General features: G+C 35.8%; 2 protein-coding genes across 2 annotated transcripts; one reads left to right on the top strand and one right to left on the bottom strand.

The window, feature by feature from the left end:
• Positions 1–7039: 7039 nt before the first annotated feature.
• Positions 7040–8510, bottom strand: LOC116163690. The gene is made up of 4 exons (XM_031477777.1): positions 8382–8510; positions 7820–7905; positions 7596–7724; positions 7040–7542 (listed from the first exon to the last, which is right to left on the bottom strand). Exons 2-4 carry the CDS (start codon positions 7869–7871, stop codon positions 7040–7042), a joined length of 684 nt encoding a protein of 227 aa, XP_031333637.1. The 5' UTR covers positions 7872–7905; positions 8382–8510.
• A 2155-nt stretch (positions 8511–10665) lies between these two features.
• LOC116163696 lies at positions 10666–12241 on the top strand. The gene is made up of 2 exons (XM_031477788.1): positions 10666–11992; positions 12129–12241. Exons 1-2 carry the CDS (start codon positions 10666–10668, stop codon positions 12239–12241), a joined length of 1440 nt encoding a protein of 479 aa, XP_031333648.1.
• Positions 12242–21240: the final 8999 nt, after the last annotated feature.

Below are 21240 nucleotides of genomic sequence, written 5' to 3' on the forward strand. Positions count from 1 at the left end.
CAAGACATGAATTCGATGCATTTTTGGCGACCATGTGGAATTTGATCAAACATGTCAAAATCGTTATTTATGCACCATAATCTTTGGGAAAGAACTAAGAGCATAATCTCAATGCTCAAGACATAAATTTGATGCATTTCCGGCGACCACATGGATTTTAATCAAAACATGTCGAGATCGTTATTTATTCACCAAGATCGTTGGGAAAAAGACCAAGTGCATTATCTCAATGATCAAAACATGAATTTGATCTATTTTTGGCGTCCACATGGATTTTGATCAAAACATGTCAAAATTGTTATTCATGCACCAAGATCGTTGGGAAGAGTATTATCGCAATGCCCAAGACATGAATTTGATGCATTTTTGGCGACCACGTGGATTTTGATCAAAACATGTCAAAATCGTTATTCTTGCACTGAGATCGTTGGGGAAAAAGACCAAGAACATCATCTCAATTACCAACACATGAATTTGACGCATGTTTGGCGACCACATGGATTTTAATGAAAACATCAAAAACAATCAAAACATCAAAATGGTTATTCATGCACCAAGATTGTTGGGAATAAGATTAAGAGCATTGTCTCAATGCCCAAGACATGAATTTCATGCATTTTTGTTAACAAAAAAATGTATTTTGTAAGATTAAAATAAATTGTCGTTAAAAGTGACTGTAATACTAAGGATCCTTCGATATTTCGTTGTATCCGTTTATATGTTTATATTTGTTAAGTCCAATTAATATGCAGACGTTTATGTTGCTAGTGAATCTTACATATATTATACATTAAAGTTTGTTCTAAAATGTATACATTCAGCTCCATTCATGATATTTAAGCTTGTCACGTATCCATAGCAGTATGAAATTAAATACCTACGCCAAAGGCCAGATTTAAAATGTCAATATGATTCCAAGGTATGTAACACCTCTAGTAGTTTACATTTCATTTCGAAACGTATACATGTATTGACAGTTCTTTCAATGCATAATCATAATAATGAAATTAAATTCTCGCTTACAAATACATTTGTCAATTTGTATAGAAAGCAGCTACTAAAATTAATAGAAATGAACGTATCCTGTATTTAATTACACCACTAAAAATAAATGAGACATTTTAATTGAATAATTGATTGTAACTGCTTGGGGAATCCAATCACCCAAGCAGCAGTTTATATCAAAATATTCACTTTGTGGGGATTTAAATTTTGTAAATGTAATTAAAAAGATAATGAATCTGTTGCTGTACATGTTGTGTGCTTGAAAAGCATGGTCAATGTTGTGGTTTTAATAAATTCTTAATGATACTTTACGATGTACGTTGCGCGTAGAAAATTGCAACGGAAAACCTAAACGGAACAACAGTTTCATTGCGTTTGTGTACGGATTAAATTATTTATTGTTGAGATGTTTAGTAATATTCTCAAAAGACGGAGTTACATTACGAATGTGTACTTATCTACTGTTGTCACGCCGACTACATAACGTGGAACTTAAACGTAAAAACGGCATAATTTATTTAAAGCATTATAGTGCATGCAAATTTTGGCTTATTACTACATAAATATCCAACTTCCACTGGACAGTAGTAATATGCAGTTGTTTGGTAGTTCATTTACGTACACCATGGGTCTGAAATTATTATTAAAAATGATCAAAGTCCTCGTGTGAGATCGAAGGGACTTCAGCGCATTTTTGTGTGGCAGATCAGTGTTTTATTAGCCAATATTGACTCCACCATCAATAAGATCTTGCCGAAAGCTACCACGTTCACTTTGTCGGTACCATTTTGTCACTTACCGTGCACTCGCAATTCGCGTTTGAAGTTTTGACTCCACCATCAGTAAAATCCTTTGGGGGTTACCATATTCCCTTTGTCGACACCCACTTCTGATCACCCGCAACAATTCGGATTTGAAGTTTCGACTCCACCATCAGTAAGATCTCGTCGGGGGTTACCACATTCCCTTTGTCGATACACAGTTCCGACGTCCCGTTCATTCGTAATTCACATTTTGGTAGATTTCGCTAAAATCCCGGCATAAAATCGTATTCAACTTTTGGGTACTTCACATAGCTCGACCTTCTATTAGTGACACGAGAAAGAGAGACCGCGATTCGCGCTGTAAGAAACTTTTGGGCGCCCAAAGTCGACTACCCCTCGAAGCGCGCCGCGCAAAAGGTGGTTTATTTCACCCCTAGGAAAAAAAACAAAATTCGGCCACGCAGGAGTTGTGCGCGTTGACAAGATCTTACCGACGACACCAATTTGAAAACAATCGGAGAAAAACTGTAGAAGAAGATAGATAAAAACTGAAAAATCTCCAGGTTAGTATAATACGCTCGGGGATGGCGTCCAGATGTCGTCGACTCCAAATCTGGTAGCCCCATCCCTAACGTTCTTAATTACACGGCCCCGATAGTTACATGTACACTCCTTGTCTTTTTACAAGCGTTTTTCTACGGGCGCGCATTTACTGCCAGCCAGCCAGCCAGCCAAAGTGAGATTAAAAGCTACTTTTTACAAAAAAAATTTTTGCAAAAATGCGCTAAAAAGGTGATACGCAAATTCCTGATCTCAGGTCGTAATCCGGGTACGGGCATCTCTATGTCTCTGATTGTCGTAGGGAACAACACTCGTGCCTCATCCTCGTCATCGTCTCGATATGAAACTACAATCCCTTCCGTTTCAGGGAGGGGAGGGGGGACGTCGTCAGTAGAAGTCGATTGACTAATCTGTGGCGTTGTAGCCCTTTTGTGCTGCGCTGAACCACTAGTACTAGGTTCCATACCACCAGTTAACCGCAATGGTGTGTCGTATAGCAACGCTGGCATCAACCTCTCGTCATTTGATTGTCTGGTTAGGTTGTCATTAAAAAATTGCCTGCGTAATCACTTCACTATTCACTGGCTATTAATAAAGTAATTAATATGGTCTTTATCAAAATAAATATCCAGCAATAAAGAGAAGCACACACATATTGGTGAAGGAACATTTTTGTTTACCTAAAATCACAGCTTTTAATATTACCACCGTTCTTTGTTCCCGGAATTTTTTGTATTTTTTCGAGTAAAAACTCATTTTGAATTATTGTTTCTTGTGTGTTTCTACCCGTCACGCCAATTTTCAATTTCATTTGAGGAAATTATATTATCTCAGTGCCCGTTTTTTGGTAATTTTGACCAAAACCTTTTTCGACGATCGGTAACATTCATTAAGCGCATGGACAGTTTTCCCACAAATGAAACATACATGTGCATTATTTGGCTCCTGTCCATTCAAACAGAGTAGACATTGATTGGATTCAATTTGTAATCCAGGGCAAATCACTTAATTCTTGCAAGAGTTTGCGGTATGTTGCCTTAGTCTTGTTGGGTAGTAGAGCGTAAACCACAGGCACTGTGCCTCCATAGGCTTCCACATGTATGGTGTATAATTGGTGAAATAAATTCGGGACAACAGAAAATGTTCCATCGGCGTACCACTTGTCACTTCTGGCCAAAATATTAAGATTTGGCGTAGTTGAAAAAATTAGCATTCTACCAGGTAACAAAGTTTGTTCCGAATCGTATCGAAGGAATGGATGATCTTCTCCATTATTTGTAACTTCTTGATACTCCTGAGGAATCACCAAATCGGCACGTTGCTGGAATAGGAGGAATTCCAGCTTCATTACGCACTCGACGAACGAATCGTACAATGGCATCTTTTCGGGGTAATCGACACAATAAATACATTATCGTGAATTTTCTCCAAACATATTGCCATTATTTGTTGTGGGGTTTTTTCGGTATTAGTGGCCCTCTGTTTCATGTTCTGAATGACACTTAACGTTTCCGGTCTTATTGCATCAGCAGCACGATTATGTTGAGTGATGACACGACTGACAATGGGAGCATCTCCTAAATAAAAAATAAATAGCAATGATAGGTACTAACCTAATAATTTTTTTTTGCATAGTGATCAAGTTACCGAACTTTTTTTGTCAAAAAATCATATGAAAGGGTTACTTTTTTCGTGATTTTTACTATGCTTTTGTACGGCGTTTAGGTCCATCTATGAACAATAGGATCAATATTTTAGTAACAGTAAATCGAGAATGGCAATGATATTATTCAATTATTAGTTATTAAATCACTATGCAAAGAATTTCGTGTACAACACGTTTTGAAAGTGTCTTTTTTTCACTTATTTGATTGATTTAAATCCATGCAGATAAAAACCAAGTGCCAAATTCTTAATAGAACAGCTCCGTACTCAAACCAAAAAGCGCGGTTTACCCGCTTTTGTTTGTGTTTATTACTATCTAATACTTATTACTCTCTAAGGTCAAGCTGTACCCAAAAAAAGATCTTTGAAATAATTTAATAGAATTTTTTTTTCAAAAATCTGACCCGTTGTTTTTTGTTGAGCCGTTTTCTCGGGAAGTTGAAAATACGTGGGTATACGTACCATACGTAACATTTGATCAATTTTGCGATGTCCAAAAAAAGGTGAATGCAATAGCAATAGCTCAAGCTAGGAGGTTCACTAAGTTCACTTTCAAAACTAGTTGTGCAAATAACTATTATATTATACTAGATATATCAATTTACCTGTTGTCCAGACAAGACCTTTGCATTTTCCCCTTCGTTCGCATACCCATATAGAATTTTCCTCGTTAGCAGTTTTTTTAGAAAAAACACACAAAATTATCTTCGCACACAAACTTTTTACCACCTCTTTTGGAATTCACGAAAGCCATTACGCAATGTTATCGTTAAACGCTCGGTACAAAAACCTTTGACGTACTAAGTTTTATATCAAACCTAATTCCCTTTTATACCGATGGTTTATAATTATAATAATGTTATAAATTAATTAATAACAATACAAATAATTAATTGTAATAAAATTATTGTATTAATCATTTTGCATTTTTGTAATAAGGAATTGAAGGTTAAGCTATTAGAGTTCTTAGAAATTAAATAAAATTCCCTTAATGTAACTTACTTTATAAATTGTCTCGTAAGTACCTAACATAAATTTGTTGAATATCTTAATCTTCTAATTACACTAATTGTATTTACATCAAGGTCTGTAAATTAATGTCATATTTGAAGACACAAGTGTATAAAGGGTCTATGTAACATTTAGAAGATATTGAGAAAAACAAATTTTAGTTTGATTTCTTGGAACTTTTTTGTTATAATAAATAAAAAAACGAAGCTTGTAAGAATATATTCCTTTAATTTAGACAATTTTTTTATAATGTATAAAATTTTACAGGGAAGTGGTAAATTAGAAATATGTGCACTTAGACCCTTTATCATCCAGCAAACACAACGAAAATTTTAACTTAAGTGCATAAAGGGTCTAAATACAAAAAAAAGTAAAACAGTAACTTTTAAAAGGTTTTCATCGCCTAAATAAAGAACAAAAGAACAAAGTAAAACTAAAAACAAAATGATAGGTAATTAATTTACTATTTACTTTGTATATACAAGGTCAATACAAAATCATTTTTACACAGTCTTTCTTCGATTGGTCTGTTCTTCCTCCACATTCTCTTGCCAGAGCTTTGTATACAAATGACGAAAGGGTTCGTCTATATATTGTAGCTGCTGTTTTAGATTGTTAATTTTTTCATCTGACAACTTATTCTTTTTGTTTTGTATTGGCATGATAGAATAGTCTTTAACATTGTTTGTCTGCTGACCTTTATACTTTGTGGTATTAACTTGAAGAAATGGGGTATAAGGATCAAGAGAGTCTTTGTAAAAATATTCTCCGTATTTTTCGACACGTATCCATTTTATATTATCCCTCAAGCAGACTTTTTCGTTTGCGGAGTTCTTTTTTCTATTGAATAGGTTCAGCTTCTTGGGAATTTCATTTAAATCTTTGAAATGATCATTCATGTTTATAACTTCACTGTTCTTTTTGCTTGCTGACTTTATTATGTCTCTATAATGATCTGCAGTAAAAATCTTTTCGTGTTTTCTCATTTGCTTTTCAATTCTTCCGAAATCCCTATCGGAATCTAAAAATGAATGTCCAACTTCGGGGAATTTGTGATCTATGACTTTTACGTAGCCTTTTCAGATTAGGTATTGATACAAACAAATAATATTAAAATTTTTATTTTGCCCCGAACAAGAATCTTACCAAATAACTAAATGGTTCAATTTTTCCTTGGCACTAAGCAGTTGAACAAATGTATGTAGTGAGCTTCCAATTTCTAAGCTGCCTTTTGTCGCCACATCTTCTGTCCATGTAAAAAAATATGATTTGTCACCATCGGTTGATATAGTATGGATTCCAAAGTTATATAACCACATTTGCCTTAAGTAAAATGCCTTTGATGTTGTAAGTTTGGGCAACGGCATTGTTTGTTGTAGATCCATAGTTAGGTAGATCACATCTTTATTATCTCTTGCATATTGCCTATCCACTTTTTGTTGCTCAAAAGCAAAGTTAAATTTGTGTGTATGTTCTTCATTATTAAGGCCCGAGTCGCAGGTACTGCAGGTGTCGCTTTTGGGAGTCGAAAAAGATAAATTGAATTCCGTTGAAAAGATATGCACATAAAAACTTTTTTTTATCAATAATGTGTTGCTCAATTTGTTTTCTTGCACATACTCCTTATAAAGCTCATACATTTTGGACATGTTTAAAAGTGGCGATAAATACATTTTGTTGGCGTTTTTGTTTCGGGAATAATGGAATTGTTCCGCCGGAAAGGAGTTTATGTGTTTTTTAATAACATCAACGACTTCATCGGGTATTTTGTTTGGTCTAGAATCATGGTGGCCTCTTTTATCTGGGGATGGAGCTGTTACTCCAGAGTTTAACTGGTTCTGCAACAATTGTACTTTTTTATGAGAAATTTGATATAGAGACTGGAAGGCTGTTTTGCAGACAGTAACTACATTTTTATTGCATGATACTCTATATGAAAATGTGGAAGACTTGTCGCTTAACCTATCCTTGCGATGTCTTAACTGGTTCGATATGAATTGATTTGAATAGAAGCACATTTTTTGAATTTTGATCTAACTTGTAAAATTTTCTGAATATTTGTTCTCTGTCATTCTGACTGAATTTCTCATTGCATCTCTTTTTGCATGTGTGCTTGCATAATAATCCCAATTCCGGTTTTTTTCTGCCATTTCTTTTTTGGATTTCTGTGAAATGTATGGTTTCCCTTGTTGCCTGGCTAATGCGGAGACATTTCTTGTCCATGTCTCTGGGCGACGTTTTCTTTTTCTTGATATTTTTTCTGGCAAATTGAAAACTTTTTTCTTACCAATCACTTTTGCATCAGAAGTTGTAGCCTGTAAATCACGGAGTACTTCAGTTGAAAGTCCTGAAACGTCTTTCTCTTGAGAAATAAAGTCGTCCTCGGCGGTAATGTGTCTACTTATTGAACTCCTTGGAGCCAAATTTTCTACTTCAGAATTGTCATCAGAATCATGCGAAGAATCGTTATCGGAACTGGGGTTATATTCGTCCGATAAACTTTCGGAAGAAAACGGGTCTTCAGCATCACAATACGCTAAAAGAACCTTATATATAAAATATTCGACTAATTTTTATTTATTCTTTTACCATCTAAATAATGTTCCTCGTCTGGCTCAGGTGTCTTTTCTCTTTCTAAATATCTTGCTCGTTCTTGTTCTATCTTCAAACTTTCATCTTTGTGCAGCTGCTCCTCTTCCGATCCATGTTGATTTTCACCTATAATACAAATTTTAAACCAAAAACTACTGAATTTTAAACCTAACCTAAGATTTACTGGCAAATTTCAAATTAGTTTTGTATATTTTACTTACCTTCGTATTTCTTTAAGCCTAGTTGTACTAAATATCTACTCCTTGCCGACATCTTTCATTACATGGGTAGGTACCGATTGTTCTCACTAAAATTAGTTTTGTAACGCTACACTAGTTGTATTCACAAATCACATGTAGTTGTATTACCTAACCTTACCTTTAGGGTCTATGTGTAATTTAACATCCGTGTAGAGCGCATAAAGGATCTAATCTAAGTAACAGTTTTTTCAAGATATTGTGTTGCATAAAGGGTCTATGTTACACTTCCCGTACATAGACCCTTCATGCACTTTAAAAATGAAAATTCAGTGTACATAGAACCTTTATCAACTACTAACTTTGTCAATATGAATCAAAAGCTGATTTTACCACGACGGACAAAATTGTATACCCCAAGAGCTCTCAAAAAGCAAAAAAAACCATTTCCATAAAAAATGTCACTTAGACCCGTTATGCACTTGTGTTTTCATTTGATAATGCCTCAATCGGTGAAACTAAATGTTTATTTTTTTAGAAAACTGTTAAAGTGGAATTGCGAAAACTTGTAAATGTTCTTACTTACTTAAAATGTTTCACATAATAAAGCCGCAACTAAAACACGTTGTATATTTTCGGGGCGAATGGTACCGGGGGCGAAACGTGTGGGGGCGAAACGTGTAGGGGCGAAACGTGGGGGGCGAAATGTCCTAGAAGCGCATCTACAATAATAAGAACCAGACATGCTTCTTCATCGTGTAACTTACCGATACCTTCCGGAATCATCTATACATTTTGTGTTTATTGTATTTCCTGTTTGTATCACCAAAGCAACACCGATTGTCAGCCGTTCGTCACACCATCTATTAGGATAGGAAAGCTGTAAATGAAGTTAATTTAATAAAATGGGAGAGCCCAAATACAATTAACGGTGAGGTGACCATTATTAATGGGACACCCTGTACAAGAAAATAAAAATTTTAAAAATAAACTAATATGTGCTACCTCAGTATCACTTATGTCCACATTGAATATCAATGCGTCACCAACAAGTTGTGGAACAACGTCTGTAGCAAGTCTGATATAACGTTGCATTACAGTAGCAGTGGCGGAGAAATCCACTGCAACTTATTATTAAAATATAAAACAATTTTTGTACAACTTTTCCGATTTCTGGCGACATTTCATCCTCGACTTAAAGAGTTCTGGCAATACTTTTTCCTTGTTTTCTACAGTGAAAAGTTATAATTCCACGACATTAAATTTCAGAACTACACCTAATGATATATTCATTCAAAATTAACACGTTTGACCGCACGGCTACGCTTTCCTCCCCGGAAACGACTTCTGGTAGCAGCGCTACGCGAGTCTCTGTTAGTTTCGTAGCCGGCTCTTAAACTATTACTACTACGTTAAATACGTCATAACTTGTGACGTCGACATGAAAACGAAACTTAATAATATTAAATGACACATTTAATAATTTAAGCTTTGGTCGTTATGAAATTTATAGTACATTAATCATGCAATACCTACTACGAATATAGTAGGTACGTTTGGCTATATCGTATAGATCTGTTTGAATAATGAATGAAATTGAAAAGCTGTGATGGCCTTACATCAAAGAAACAAAAAACTAAGTTCATAAATTATGTTCTGCGACAGACCGCTATCTTGCAGGTTGTTTGATAAATACGTTGTTGTATTCTCTTTCCCTATGCATATGAATCTTTAAGTTACAGAATAACAGACATCAAACATTTACTTTCTATTGAGCCCTAGGAATATGGCAAGTAGTACCACGCGGAATGAATAGTAAAACATTGGAATGGAATTTATTGTCGCTTCATAAAATACTTCCCGCTGGCTTTAAAAATGTCCAAGAAATTTACGCTTGCAGTAGACTAGAATTGTTACACAGTTCAAGTTAAACCTCTATCTTAAATTTGAAAGGAATTTATGAGATGTTCAATTTAATGACACATGGATATTAAAAGAACTTTTGAACAGATTTCCGATTCCCAGTACGTTTTGCACACATTTGATTTCCACTTTTGTTTATATTTCAAGTTCCTTAACAATTTTCCTAGTATATATTTGAAATCTTGCATAAGTCATTTTCTATACCAAACGGGGATAATACTACCCAGCTTGGAACCATTTTTTAAGAATCTAATGCAACTTTAAAACTCATGAAACTGAAACTAATAACTAAGGATAGGCATCTTACTGAAGACTAACTTGTGTAAGCTCCTGAAATCATTTTATACCATCTCCAAACTTTCGCAAATATTTCATTTTTCTCCAGATCGACTCTCGCTGGTTTCGATACTACAATTAATATATCATTAATACTAATTTATCTTTGCCTTTTCAATGTACAATTTGCACGTGAGAAATTCGACGAGGTAGTAAATTATCCCGTTAACAACAGTATATACTCACAATTACGAGTAAACCGACATTGCGAAATAGTAAATTAAAAGGGTTGCGCTGAATAATTCGTTTTACGTAATAGTACGACAATTGTGCCCTTAACATTTATTGTCAATTAATTATGTGTTGGTCAACCACGTAACCTTATCTTAAAACTAAAGGGTTTGTGTTACGTTATATACAAGGGTACATTTCACTCGGTAAGCCGCTAGCTGATTGATTACATTTTAAACTAAGCTCTTCCCGTCTACAGCATGCACACCTCATGTTCGCAGTTCATAACTTCCACCAAAATCAATTAAAAAATGCCCTTTTCCGTTGTCTCTCATATTTAATATTTCAATGGAGCGTGCACTTTAATATTGACCTTAAGGAAACATTTTAAGCGGCGTTCTAAATGTAGTAGTACTGAGAAAAAAGGGCAGCGAAATGTAATGATACTCAGCAGAACTCTTCAAATGGACGGCATTGAAATGGCTAGCGATACACTAAAACGTGAAGTTTTACCAGTTCTGAAAAATGATGGTGTAGCTCAAGTTGTTAAATATGACGAATTAATCATAGCTTACGGCAATAAGCTTTGTATAAAATACAGGGCGCATAAGCATCATCAATATATGATCAGACAGCGTATGAGACAAGCTGCTAGGTTTCTACTGAAAATTAAAGAAATACGTGACGATGTACACGATCTTGCTGCTTGCTTTCACCCTAAGTATGTGGATGACAGTATTGCGGCAATCAATAAAATGGCTAACATTTCGGACAATGCGGATACTTACAGCGCCCCCACCACTGCCACTACTGTAGGTACATTACTAAAAGACATAGGGGACACATTAAAAATACAGTGTATGAAGAAGGACGAGGAAGAGAGGATTAAGCAAATTGATAGATTTTTAATTTTATTGGTAGACGAATTAAAAATCAAAGTTAATAGAACAGCATTAGAAGACCAAAAAGACCGTACCCGGAAGAAAAAAGTTATTTTACCCAGTAAGTCAGATATACAACTCCTTCATAAGTATTTGACAGTTAACAGGAGGAAAATGTTTCAAAGCTTAAAAAAAGAATTCTCATTTGACTGTTGGAAAAAGTTAGCAGGCTTTGTTTTAATAAGCGTTCAGCTTTTCAATCGAAGAAGGGCCGGAGAATTGGAGAGGGTGCGTATTTGCGATTTTGAGAGTTACCAAACCCTATCTGCTGAAAACAATGATTTCTTCCTTACATTAAATCAGGAATCCAAACAGACCGCCGAACAGTATGTACGTTTTGAAATAAGAGGAAAATTGGGTCGTGGGGTGCCTGTCCTCTTACATACAGATATTGTAAAGTGCATTGAATTAATACTTCATCACAGAAGTAGGGCAGGCGTTGATGTAAAAAACCCGTTTGTTTTTGGCATTCCAAATCGAAGTGATAGTTATCACTATTTACGTGCCACCGAGCTATTAAGGAAGTTCGCAGTTGAATGTGGCGCAGAGAAACCGACAACACTTCGTGGTACCGCGCTACGCAAACATTTTGCTACAACATGTGTTGCTCTTGAGCTCACCGATAGTGAAGTCTCCGATGTTGCAAATTTTATGGGACATCACGAAAAAATTCACCACAAGCATTACCGGCTGTCTATACCCGCTAATGATATTCTTAATATGTCCAAACTTTTAGAGAAGGTTATGGGGAATGATCCAAATGAAAGTGAAGAAAGCGAAAATGAAGAAAACGATGATCCACAAACTAAAAATATGTCAAAATCAGGTAAAGTATAATCGTTTTTTTGTAAATCGTGTCGAACTATAAAAATGTACACTTTAATGAATTTGTTCGCTTTTATTTCATTGTATACAGTAAATGGATTTGTAGTACCTAAATTATAAACACTTTTGGGTTCCAGGAGAGTTCGATCCATTTGAGAACGAGGGTGAGGATCATACTAATAATGCTACACCACCATTTGCAAAAGCGGAGCACGTACGGAATAAGGGTAAAGCAATTGCAGATCGATAAAGTGTAATAGAATTTTCAATCGGTTTTACCTGTAGAATAGTGTTCATTACGTACATGCGTTTGAAGCACATTTATTCAACATTTCTGTGGTTGGGACAAGTTTGTTCTACCATAGATTCCCATGATGCGGCGCGAAAAAACGAGCATCTTGAGCCTATACAGAGTGGCCCACTGAAAACAGTCAATGCAAATTTTGACCATTTCTCATCAACTTTGCGAGAAATGCTCGAACACTTCAATTTTAGATTTAAGGGGGACCTCTAAATTTATTAATATTATGTAGGTGAGTTCAACCCTAACATGAGGGTGAATTGCACCCCAAAATTTTTAAATAGAACGGGGTGTTAAACAGTGGACAGTTCGAAAGGCCTTTGAATTCTTTTTTCAACAGTGTTTTCATTTTTCAAATCGGATCATTAATTGCGAAGTAAATCACATTTTAACTGTTATCCAAGAATGCACTGGAATAATTGAACATTTGGTAACAATAGCAACTTAATTAAGTGATGCTTTACTTTTCTTGTACTTTTGAAGAATTCAAAGGCCTGTCGAACTGTCCACTGTTTGACACCCCGTTCTATTTAAAATTTTTGGGGTGCAATTCACCCTCATGTTAGGGTTGAATTCACCTAAATAATTTTAATAAATTTAGAGGTCCCCCTTAAATCTAAAATTGACGTGTTCGAGCATTTCTCGCAAAGTTGATGAGAAATGGTCAAAACTTGCATTGACTGTTTTCAGTGGACAACTCTGTATAGAGTGTGATCCATTAAGTGTGCGACAAATGGGAATTTTTTATTAGTTGCACAGTCAAAATTTAAAGTTAAAAGTTGGTGTATGTTCGATAATCATTTATATGCGATTGGAAGGGTTTCAAGCAAGGACGTTAAAAATACTGGACACGGCATTGTGCGATTTGTTGTGAAGCCAACATCCCACGCATTTTTATGTAGGCGCGGATGTGAAGGAGGAATGACAATAAGGACGATAATTGAACGTGTCACAAGTGGAAATCATGACCCAAGCTGAGGAAAACAATGCGTGGGATGTTGGCTTCACAACAAATCTGAACAATGCCGTATCCAGTATTTTTAACGTCCTCGGTTTCAAGTCAAATAGTAGGTATACATGGCAGGCTCAAAAATAAAGTACCCATAACTTCTAAGAATATAGCAAAAGCTTACTGAAGAGAGTTCAATTTAAGAGTCTTCATATGGAAATCATTATTAGTAAAGTATTTGTTTGGCTTAAAATATATTTGCGAGATAACAGAGTGCTATTTAATATTGTTGCAACAAACATGAATTTGACTGGTACCTCAAAAAATAAAAATCAATGTACAAAAAGTGAAATAAAACCAATAAACCACAAAAATATATTAAAAATTCGAACACGTGTTAACAGCAAAGCTGTCATCATCAGCGGCTGGTTTTTGTTTTACTTTTTGCGAGTTCAATGGCCACAGTTGTTCCAGTGCTTCCAAAAATCTATGTAAATTTGACAAATACGGTTCAATTTTAGAATAGTTATTCAAGACTAATTGGGCTGTGGCTAATTTGAGTACGTATTGAATCAGAATAATTAAAATGTGTTATTCGGAGTTATGTAAGCAAAGCTTTTGCAGAAAAGGGTGCAAATCTGAATAGGCCATGACATTGTATTTAACCATAACTCTTAATTCTTATACGATCAAACGAACTCACCTGTGATGAAGTTCGATCGTAATTATATGAGGTCTCGTGGAGGTAAATAATATATGTAGTTTCCCCATCCCGTACCGAATAGCCACGAAATTTGAAAGTTTAAAACAGGTAGTCTCGTTCATTGTCGGAGGTGTCGGTTACTTGTTTGTTCATATTTTGAGAGTTAGTGGAGTTGGCCTAAGGGTATATGAAGCTATATTAGCTTCCTGGGTTTAGGGTGGGTGTTATTTACCTCCACGAGACCTCATATAATTACGATCGAACTTCATCACAGGTGAGTTCGTTTGATCGTATAATTATATATCGGTCTCGTTTCGGTAAATAATATATGTAGATGTTTAGAGATTAACTAGGGCAACTTCACTAAAGTAGATAACTTTTAATTCATACAATATTACTATATAATATTTTATCATAGGGAAATGCATCTTTAGCTATTATAAATATTTTGAAAATATCCTTAGAGTAGTTTGATTATGAGGTTAATATTGTCCGTGCAAATGCATATGGATCTCGTATTGGCCTGTTGTAAAAATTCGCGAATGTTCTTGACGTGTTGGACCAACCTGCTGCTGAACGTATTATATCCAAAGGTAGCCCTTTGCGATTTGCTAGTGACGTTGAAGCATGTCTAGTGCTATGAGCGGTGTATACTGTAGAGTCGATTCCTGCCCTTCCCATTGTCTTCTTTATCCATCTGCTTATAGTTTGTGACGATGCATCCTTATACGGTTTTTTGAATGTGATTAGTAATTTTTTTACATTTGTCTGGGTGGCGAATTTCTCCTGTTTTTTCAATATATAGCAAAACTGTGCTGGCTATGCACAGATTTGGGTTTTCGTTGTAAAATGGAAGTGATAATGTAGGTTGTACCATGTTTCTCCTTGTAGTTTTTATCCTTTTAGGAATTTTGATTTCTAATCCAGTGGAGGTTGAGCAAATATTGTTGATTTCGATCAATGACAGTGTTTGAGTTCGCTGTCCAGTAGTGAGTGCCAGAAGTGTAGCTAATTTGTAAGTTAGTTGTTCTATTGTAGTCTCTGCATTGTTTAGTGAATTAAGGTACTTTAAAAGAATTGTTGGATCCCATGTATTTTCGTACTTTGGCTTATCTGGTCTCAAATGTTGTACGCCTTTGAAAAAACGTTTAATCCTGACATCGTTGGTAAGGTCTGATCCTAAAAGTTGTCCAATAGCGGAGCGGTATGTGTTTAAGGTACCGTATGATGCCCCTTTGTTGTAGCAGCTAGCTAAGAAGTCTAGTATGTTGGGTACAGATGCATAAAAAATGTTGATGTTCTTTGTATTACAGAAAATCCACCAGTTCTTTAGTCCTGAATTATATTGTTTGATAGTGCTGGACGTTATGGATGATAAGCAAATATTTAATGCTTCCTCGGGGATGTTTTCTATCTTTAATGCTTGTTGGATAAGTGTCCTGCAACCAGGGTAAGGTGAGGCCAAAGTGGATGCGGATTCTGTCTGTCAACAGAGAGAAGTAAGTTATAATGAGGTTTGAAGTAAATTGGAAGTTTGCTTAGCAGTGATGTAAATAAAGGGTACCAAGGCTGAGTGGGCCAGTGGGGTACAACTAAAATTCCTTCTGCATCATCATTTATAATTTTTTGTAAAACGCGTGGAATCAGAGAAAAAGGAGGAAAAGCATAAAATCGTAGCCCTTTCCAGGATATTGTAAAAGCATCTACACACCATGCATCTGGATCAGTGCGCCATGAAATAAAAGTTGTGCATTTATTATTTAATCTGCTGGCAAAAAGATCTATGTCTGGGTGTCCAAATCTGAGTGTTATAAGATTGTATTCATTTGAGTTTAATTCCCATTCTGTGTCTTGATGCAATTGTCGAGATTCCTTATCAGCTTCTACATTTTCTGAAGAGCTTATGTATGATGCCAATATAAAAAGCTCTCTACTTTCACACCACTGCCATAATTCACGACACAGTGTGTTCAATTTTTCATGTTGAATGCCTCCCATTCGATTGATATAGGAGATGGCTGTAGTATTATCAATGCGAAGCAAAATGTTGCAGCGTGTTAAGTTTTTTGCAAAACATTTAAGTCCAAAGAATGCTGCTTGTAATTCCAAAAAATTAATGTGCTTTTCTTTTTCATTTGCTGACCAGAATCCGTGTGATTTATTACTATTGCAGTAAACTCCCCAGCCTGATTGAGAAGCATCTGAATAAATTTCTAAAGCAAATTTATCTACCCCGATATGATTAGTTGCATTTAAAATAGCGTTTTCCCACCAAACGAGGTCTTCGCTTAATGAAGGAGGTAGTCTTAAATGTTTCTCATAGTTTCCCCCATTCTTCTTTAGTGCTAAATACTTGTGTCTTTCTAAACGTTTAGTATATAACCAACCGTATCTAACTGCTGGACACAAGGCAGTGAGTTTCCCTAACAAGTGTGCAAAATCGCGAATTTTGCAAGTTTTTACTTTTAAGAAGTGGTTGATTAGTTTGAACAGGTGTGGTTTCTTGTCTTGGGGGATTGAAATTAATAATTTGGTTGTATCATACAGAAATCCCAGGTATCGACAGTTTTGGTTAGGAGTTAATTTGCTCTTTTCATAATTAATTAAGAAACCTAGCTTTTCTAACGTTTGAATAGTAAATTCTACGTTTTTCTTACAATTTTCTACGGAATTCCCCAAAAGAAGAAGGTCGTCTAAGTAAATTATAGAAATAAAGTTGTGATTCCGTAAGTAAGCAACTACAGGTTTCATAAGTTTTAGTAAAAATTAAAGGTGCACAATTTAGCCCAAAAGGCATGCAATTATATTCGAACAACATCCCATTAAATTTAAATCGTAGATATTTTTTATATTTTTTGTTGATTGGTACTAAAAGGTAAGCATTTTTAAGATCCAAAGTTGCCATGTAAGCATTTTTGTACAATAGATTAGCAACAGTTTTCTGATCTTCAAGCTTAAAATGATGTGTTTCAATATTTTTGTTTAATATTTTTAAGTTTAGAATAAGTCTATGCGAACCATCTGGTTTGGTCCTGAGAAAAATGTTCGATATGTGCTGACCTACACAGGGCTTCACTCTGCTAATTGCCCCAGATGCTAATAATTCAGAAACACCCTTGTGTAGCAACACTGTCTCTTTGTGAGACCATTCTGGTGTTGAAGGTTGACAGAGTTGGAACTGTTTCTCAATGAAAGGAAGTTTCACACCTTTGATCCATGATAAGATTTTTACATTGTTGGTAAGTGCCTGCCATTCCGGAAGGAAATATTTCAGTCGGCCTGCTGATTTACTAACCTCATTTGTTAACGTTTGTAGGGTTGGTTCCGATGTTGAGTTGGTTGTCGTTGATTCCGGTATCTGGCCGGTTGTTTGTCTTGATATTTCGTTCGTCTGTCGTGAATTTTGTGTCGGTAGGAGGCTTCCTTGGTTTGTTTTGGTGCACGTCCACCCTTGTTTCCTCCTTGAAATATTTGTCGAGGTGGACGTTGGTAGTTTAAATGGTCGGAGGTTCTAAGAATCGGTTTTTTGTGTTGTGTCTGTTTTAAGTCCAGACTGGATTTTTCTAGGTCTCTAGCAGCTTTGACTCGCTCACTCAGTTTGTCCCCAAAAAGCCAGCCATCTGAGGTGCTGGATGTCAAAGTGTCCCGAATGTCCTTCCGCAGATTAATTGCTACTAACTCTCGTCGTGTTTTTGACTGAATGAAATGTAAATCAAGAAGCAGTTTGCAAGCATCACTCGCAAGCTTGATGTAAGATAAGTTTTGCTCCTCCTTGTCAGATAGAAGCAAGGTCAGAAGTTTTCCTAGAGCTGAAATGGCTCCCCCCATGCGGTCTTGAGTGGCAGCAAGCTTAGTATCTCTGCGGCAGATTTGTTCCCCCAAAGCTTTCGTGACTTCAGGGTTTAGTTTTGGGGTTCCTGAAGCTGGGCAGTTTTCCGCTGTTGGATAATCTTGTAATATTGTAGCTCTCTCCTCATCCGAAAGTCCTGTTTGTAATAACAGCGTCCATCTAGCAGCTACATCTTGATGGATCGGGGGGCCCTTTAATGGCAGTGCAGGAAGAGTATTTCCCAATATAGCCAATACATCCTCATTTAGGTTTGAGGGAGCCGGAGCCACTTCTTGAGACGAACCTATAGTAAAATAAATAATTGAAATAGTGCGTCTACAAGTTTATTGTAATTATGTAAATGTATGCGGTCAGGTTCTTGTCAAAGTATAAGCTAAGTAGATAGAATAGAAATCACCCTTCTAATCAAGAGCAGTAAATCTGCTGTTAACCAAAGTTAGAGGAATCTCAAATTATTTATTGCCTATAGTATTTGAGGCAACTCACAGATCTCTTTCCCCGATAGAGAAAACAATAGCAACAAGGGCTATAATAGCACGACTATTCACATTATAGTTCTGTGTGCCTATGATATTCCGATGACATAATTAGAGTACCATTTCGGTTTTCTGCTCCGTAACTGTTTCCAGAACAATGCATGTCGATCTCCTAATATCATAATTAGGTGATCCAGTGTACTACCTCTAATGCCATAATTAGAGTAATATAACCTAATGCCAAAATTAGGTAGGCCAAAAAGGATGTGTGATGCCTCTAATACCATAATTAGAGTAAATATAACCTATTACCATAAATAGGTTATGCCTTTGACGTGACCCAAGACCAATCTCCTATTGCAGTGTAAATACGTGTCAAGTAATGCTTAAGAACGACATCGAGTATTGTAGTCCTAAAAGAATGTACAGGTAAATGTTGCTTATGTTTACCTGCATCAGCGTCTTCAGTGCTAAAAATAGAGTTGGCGCCGCTTCCTTGGGACACAAATTCTGCTACACCCGCTGCCGAGGGCGATGGTGAGGGCGAGGGGAGGACAATCGACGGCGACGCACACCGCGAACTTTCGAGATAATCATCCGACTCGCTGTCCCCTCCGCCATTATCTTTATTGTGACGACGTAGTCTTCTCCTTAACTTGTGAATTTTTCGGCGAACGGCCGCTTCGTCCTCTGAGGAACTATCTTTTTCTCGGTGCTTCCGCTTTTTAGAATGTTTAGGCATAACGAGTAATATAAAAAACACTTAGAATTGTAACCAAATAAAGACGCGTGTGGCTGATTCGGCACGAACACGAAGAATGAACAAACAAGTAACCGACACCTCCGACAATGAACGAGACTACCTGTTTTAAACTTTCAAATTTCGTGGCTATTCGGTACGGGATGGGGAAACTACATATATTATTTACCGAAACGAGACCGATATATAATGAACAACTTTACTCAATAACGTTTTGATTTATTCTTACAAATTTGAGTACTGTATTCTTGAGCAAATTTTATATTTGGCCTGCCCTGTATACTGTTCGACTTGAAGCCACGGTAATTGCATATCAAATGGTTATCACACATGCTCCAATTTTTGACGGTACTTAGGTTTAGACTAGTTGACTATAATTATTTGTTGCACATTTAATGGACCACACTGTATACCTATTTACGAACAAAGTTCACTTTAATGAATTTATTTGCTCGTATTTTATGAAGTAGTGCGTGTATTGCGAGCAGCTACTTCATCACAATGTCTAAACGTCCGGCTGTTCACACGCCTTGACGCACATTATTATTATTATTATTATAAGCTCAAATGATTAAATTTTGGGCTTCGGCACAAAACGCATGTTCGCGCTACTTTTGTATAGCTTAGCGTCGGTTAATATGGATTTGTAATTATGAATCCTTGAATTCCAGAAAATTTTGATTCATTGAAGACAGAGCGCCAAGCTGGTAGTACCACATCACCATGTGCGTCAGAGCACAGAAGGAATAAAGGTAACAGATTAATAGTAAAAGATTATTTTTTACAAAAAGTTCTCCAACAGGTATCCACAAAGAGTTTGTTCAAAGGAGGTCATGGACTACCCCAGAGAAGGAACTGGTTACACCATTATGTGATTTTCAGACTTTTACATTGCCCAGTTTGCATGAATGTAGCAAACTTGTACAGGCACATCCTGAATTAAAAAACAGAACTCCTGAACAAATTAAAAGCTGGGTGTCTAACCAGTATAAAGTCAAAACACCAAGAAATAAAAAGAAAGGTTGGGGCTTAATTCTGCAATTGAGGCATTTATTCTTTATGTGATTTTAGTGGAAACTTGGGAGTTCAACAGAGAAAAGAGATTTGAAGCAGGCATTTGCATCATATATTGACAACCACACTATACCTGGAAAGTGTTGTAGAATATTCTATTGTTCTGCTTAAAGACCATGTAGGTAGATTAATAAATCTTTTTAGTATAACATCCGAGTGTTTCTGTTACTTTCACAAATCTTTGAGCGCAGTAGTTATATTTTTATATTTAAATATTAAATTACTTTTTTAATTACATCATATACGAAGTCGTTCCCCATTTTACGACAAATGAAGCTTGGTTAGCTTTAAAAATTTTCATTGCGTGATTAATTAATCAGAAAGCAACGCGTTTGGATTTCTGTTTTTGACGTAAACTTATTTCCATAATTCATCATCAGAATGAATAAACAATGGATTTACGATAAAGTTTATGGTTGTATTAAAATTATTGGCAATCAGTAAAAAAAGACGACAGATGCTCATATAGCACAATTTATCCTTATGAATTTATTGTGCCCGTCTGTCTTTGTGTAAATGGACACGCTTTCATCGATCAGTATCAATTTGTTATAAAACTTCACTATAATGCAAGGAAATTCAACAATTCGCTATGGGGTAACTTTTGCTTCGTTTTTCGGACGACACACTTTTATTGACACATCTAAAAACTATCTACTTTTAAGCAGAAAATACAGCTTTAATGTTCTTTTTTGTGCTGCCCTACCGGCAATTGACAGTATTAGGTCGAGAATCGTAAGCTGCAATGGTTATGAAAAAGATCTAGAGCGGCAAAATACAAACTTCCAATTTAGAAAAGCTACTGATATGTAAATGAATTCTTATGATATAAGAAGGTTAACCCATTAATGCCCAGACTACAAATTTAGAAAATATTTTATTTTTGTAATATAATAATAATTATACATTATGGAGCAATATGATATGCTCTAAAGCATTTTTCTGGATGTAATCCAATTCTGCACTTTATGCAAGAAAATTTAGTGCATTTTCCGCAAAATCCACAACGTCTTTGTAAGTGTCTTGACGATCAATAAGGTGATCTAAACTATCGTACCTTACTTCCTGCAACACATTTCTGCTACATTTTGGTTTTGGTCCTCCTAAGTAGTCGGGACTGGAAAGTAACGCGAGTA

The sequence above is a fragment of the Photinus pyralis genome, unplaced genomic scaffold (genome assembly GCF_008802855.1).
Source record: "Photinus pyralis isolate 1611_PpyrPB1 unplaced genomic scaffold, Ppyr1.3 Ppyr1.4_LG1, whole genome shotgun sequence".
Taxonomy (NCBI): domain Eukaryota; kingdom Metazoa; phylum Arthropoda; class Insecta; order Coleoptera; family Lampyridae; genus Photinus; species Photinus pyralis.

Coding starts and splice junctions, on each gene's coding strand:
- LOC116163690 (XM_031477777.1), bottom strand. CDS start 7,871: ATGTCGGCAAGGAGTAGATATTTAGTACAACTAGGCTTAAAGAAATAC. Junction 7,725..7,819: donor AGGCTTAAAGAAATACGAAG/GTAAGTAAAATA, acceptor TTTGTATTATAG/GTGAAAATCAACATGGATCG. Junction 7,543..7,595: donor CGAGGAACATTATTTAGATG/GTAAAAGAATAA, acceptor AGGTTCTTTTAG/CGTATTGTGATGCTGAAGAC.
- LOC116163696 (XM_031477788.1), top strand. CDS start 10,666: ATGATACTCAGCAGAACTCTTCAAATGGACGGCATTGAAATGGCTAGC. Junction 11,993..12,128: donor TAAAAATATGTCAAAATCAG/GTAAAGTATAAT, acceptor TTTGGGTTCCAG/GAGAGTTCGATCCATTTGAG.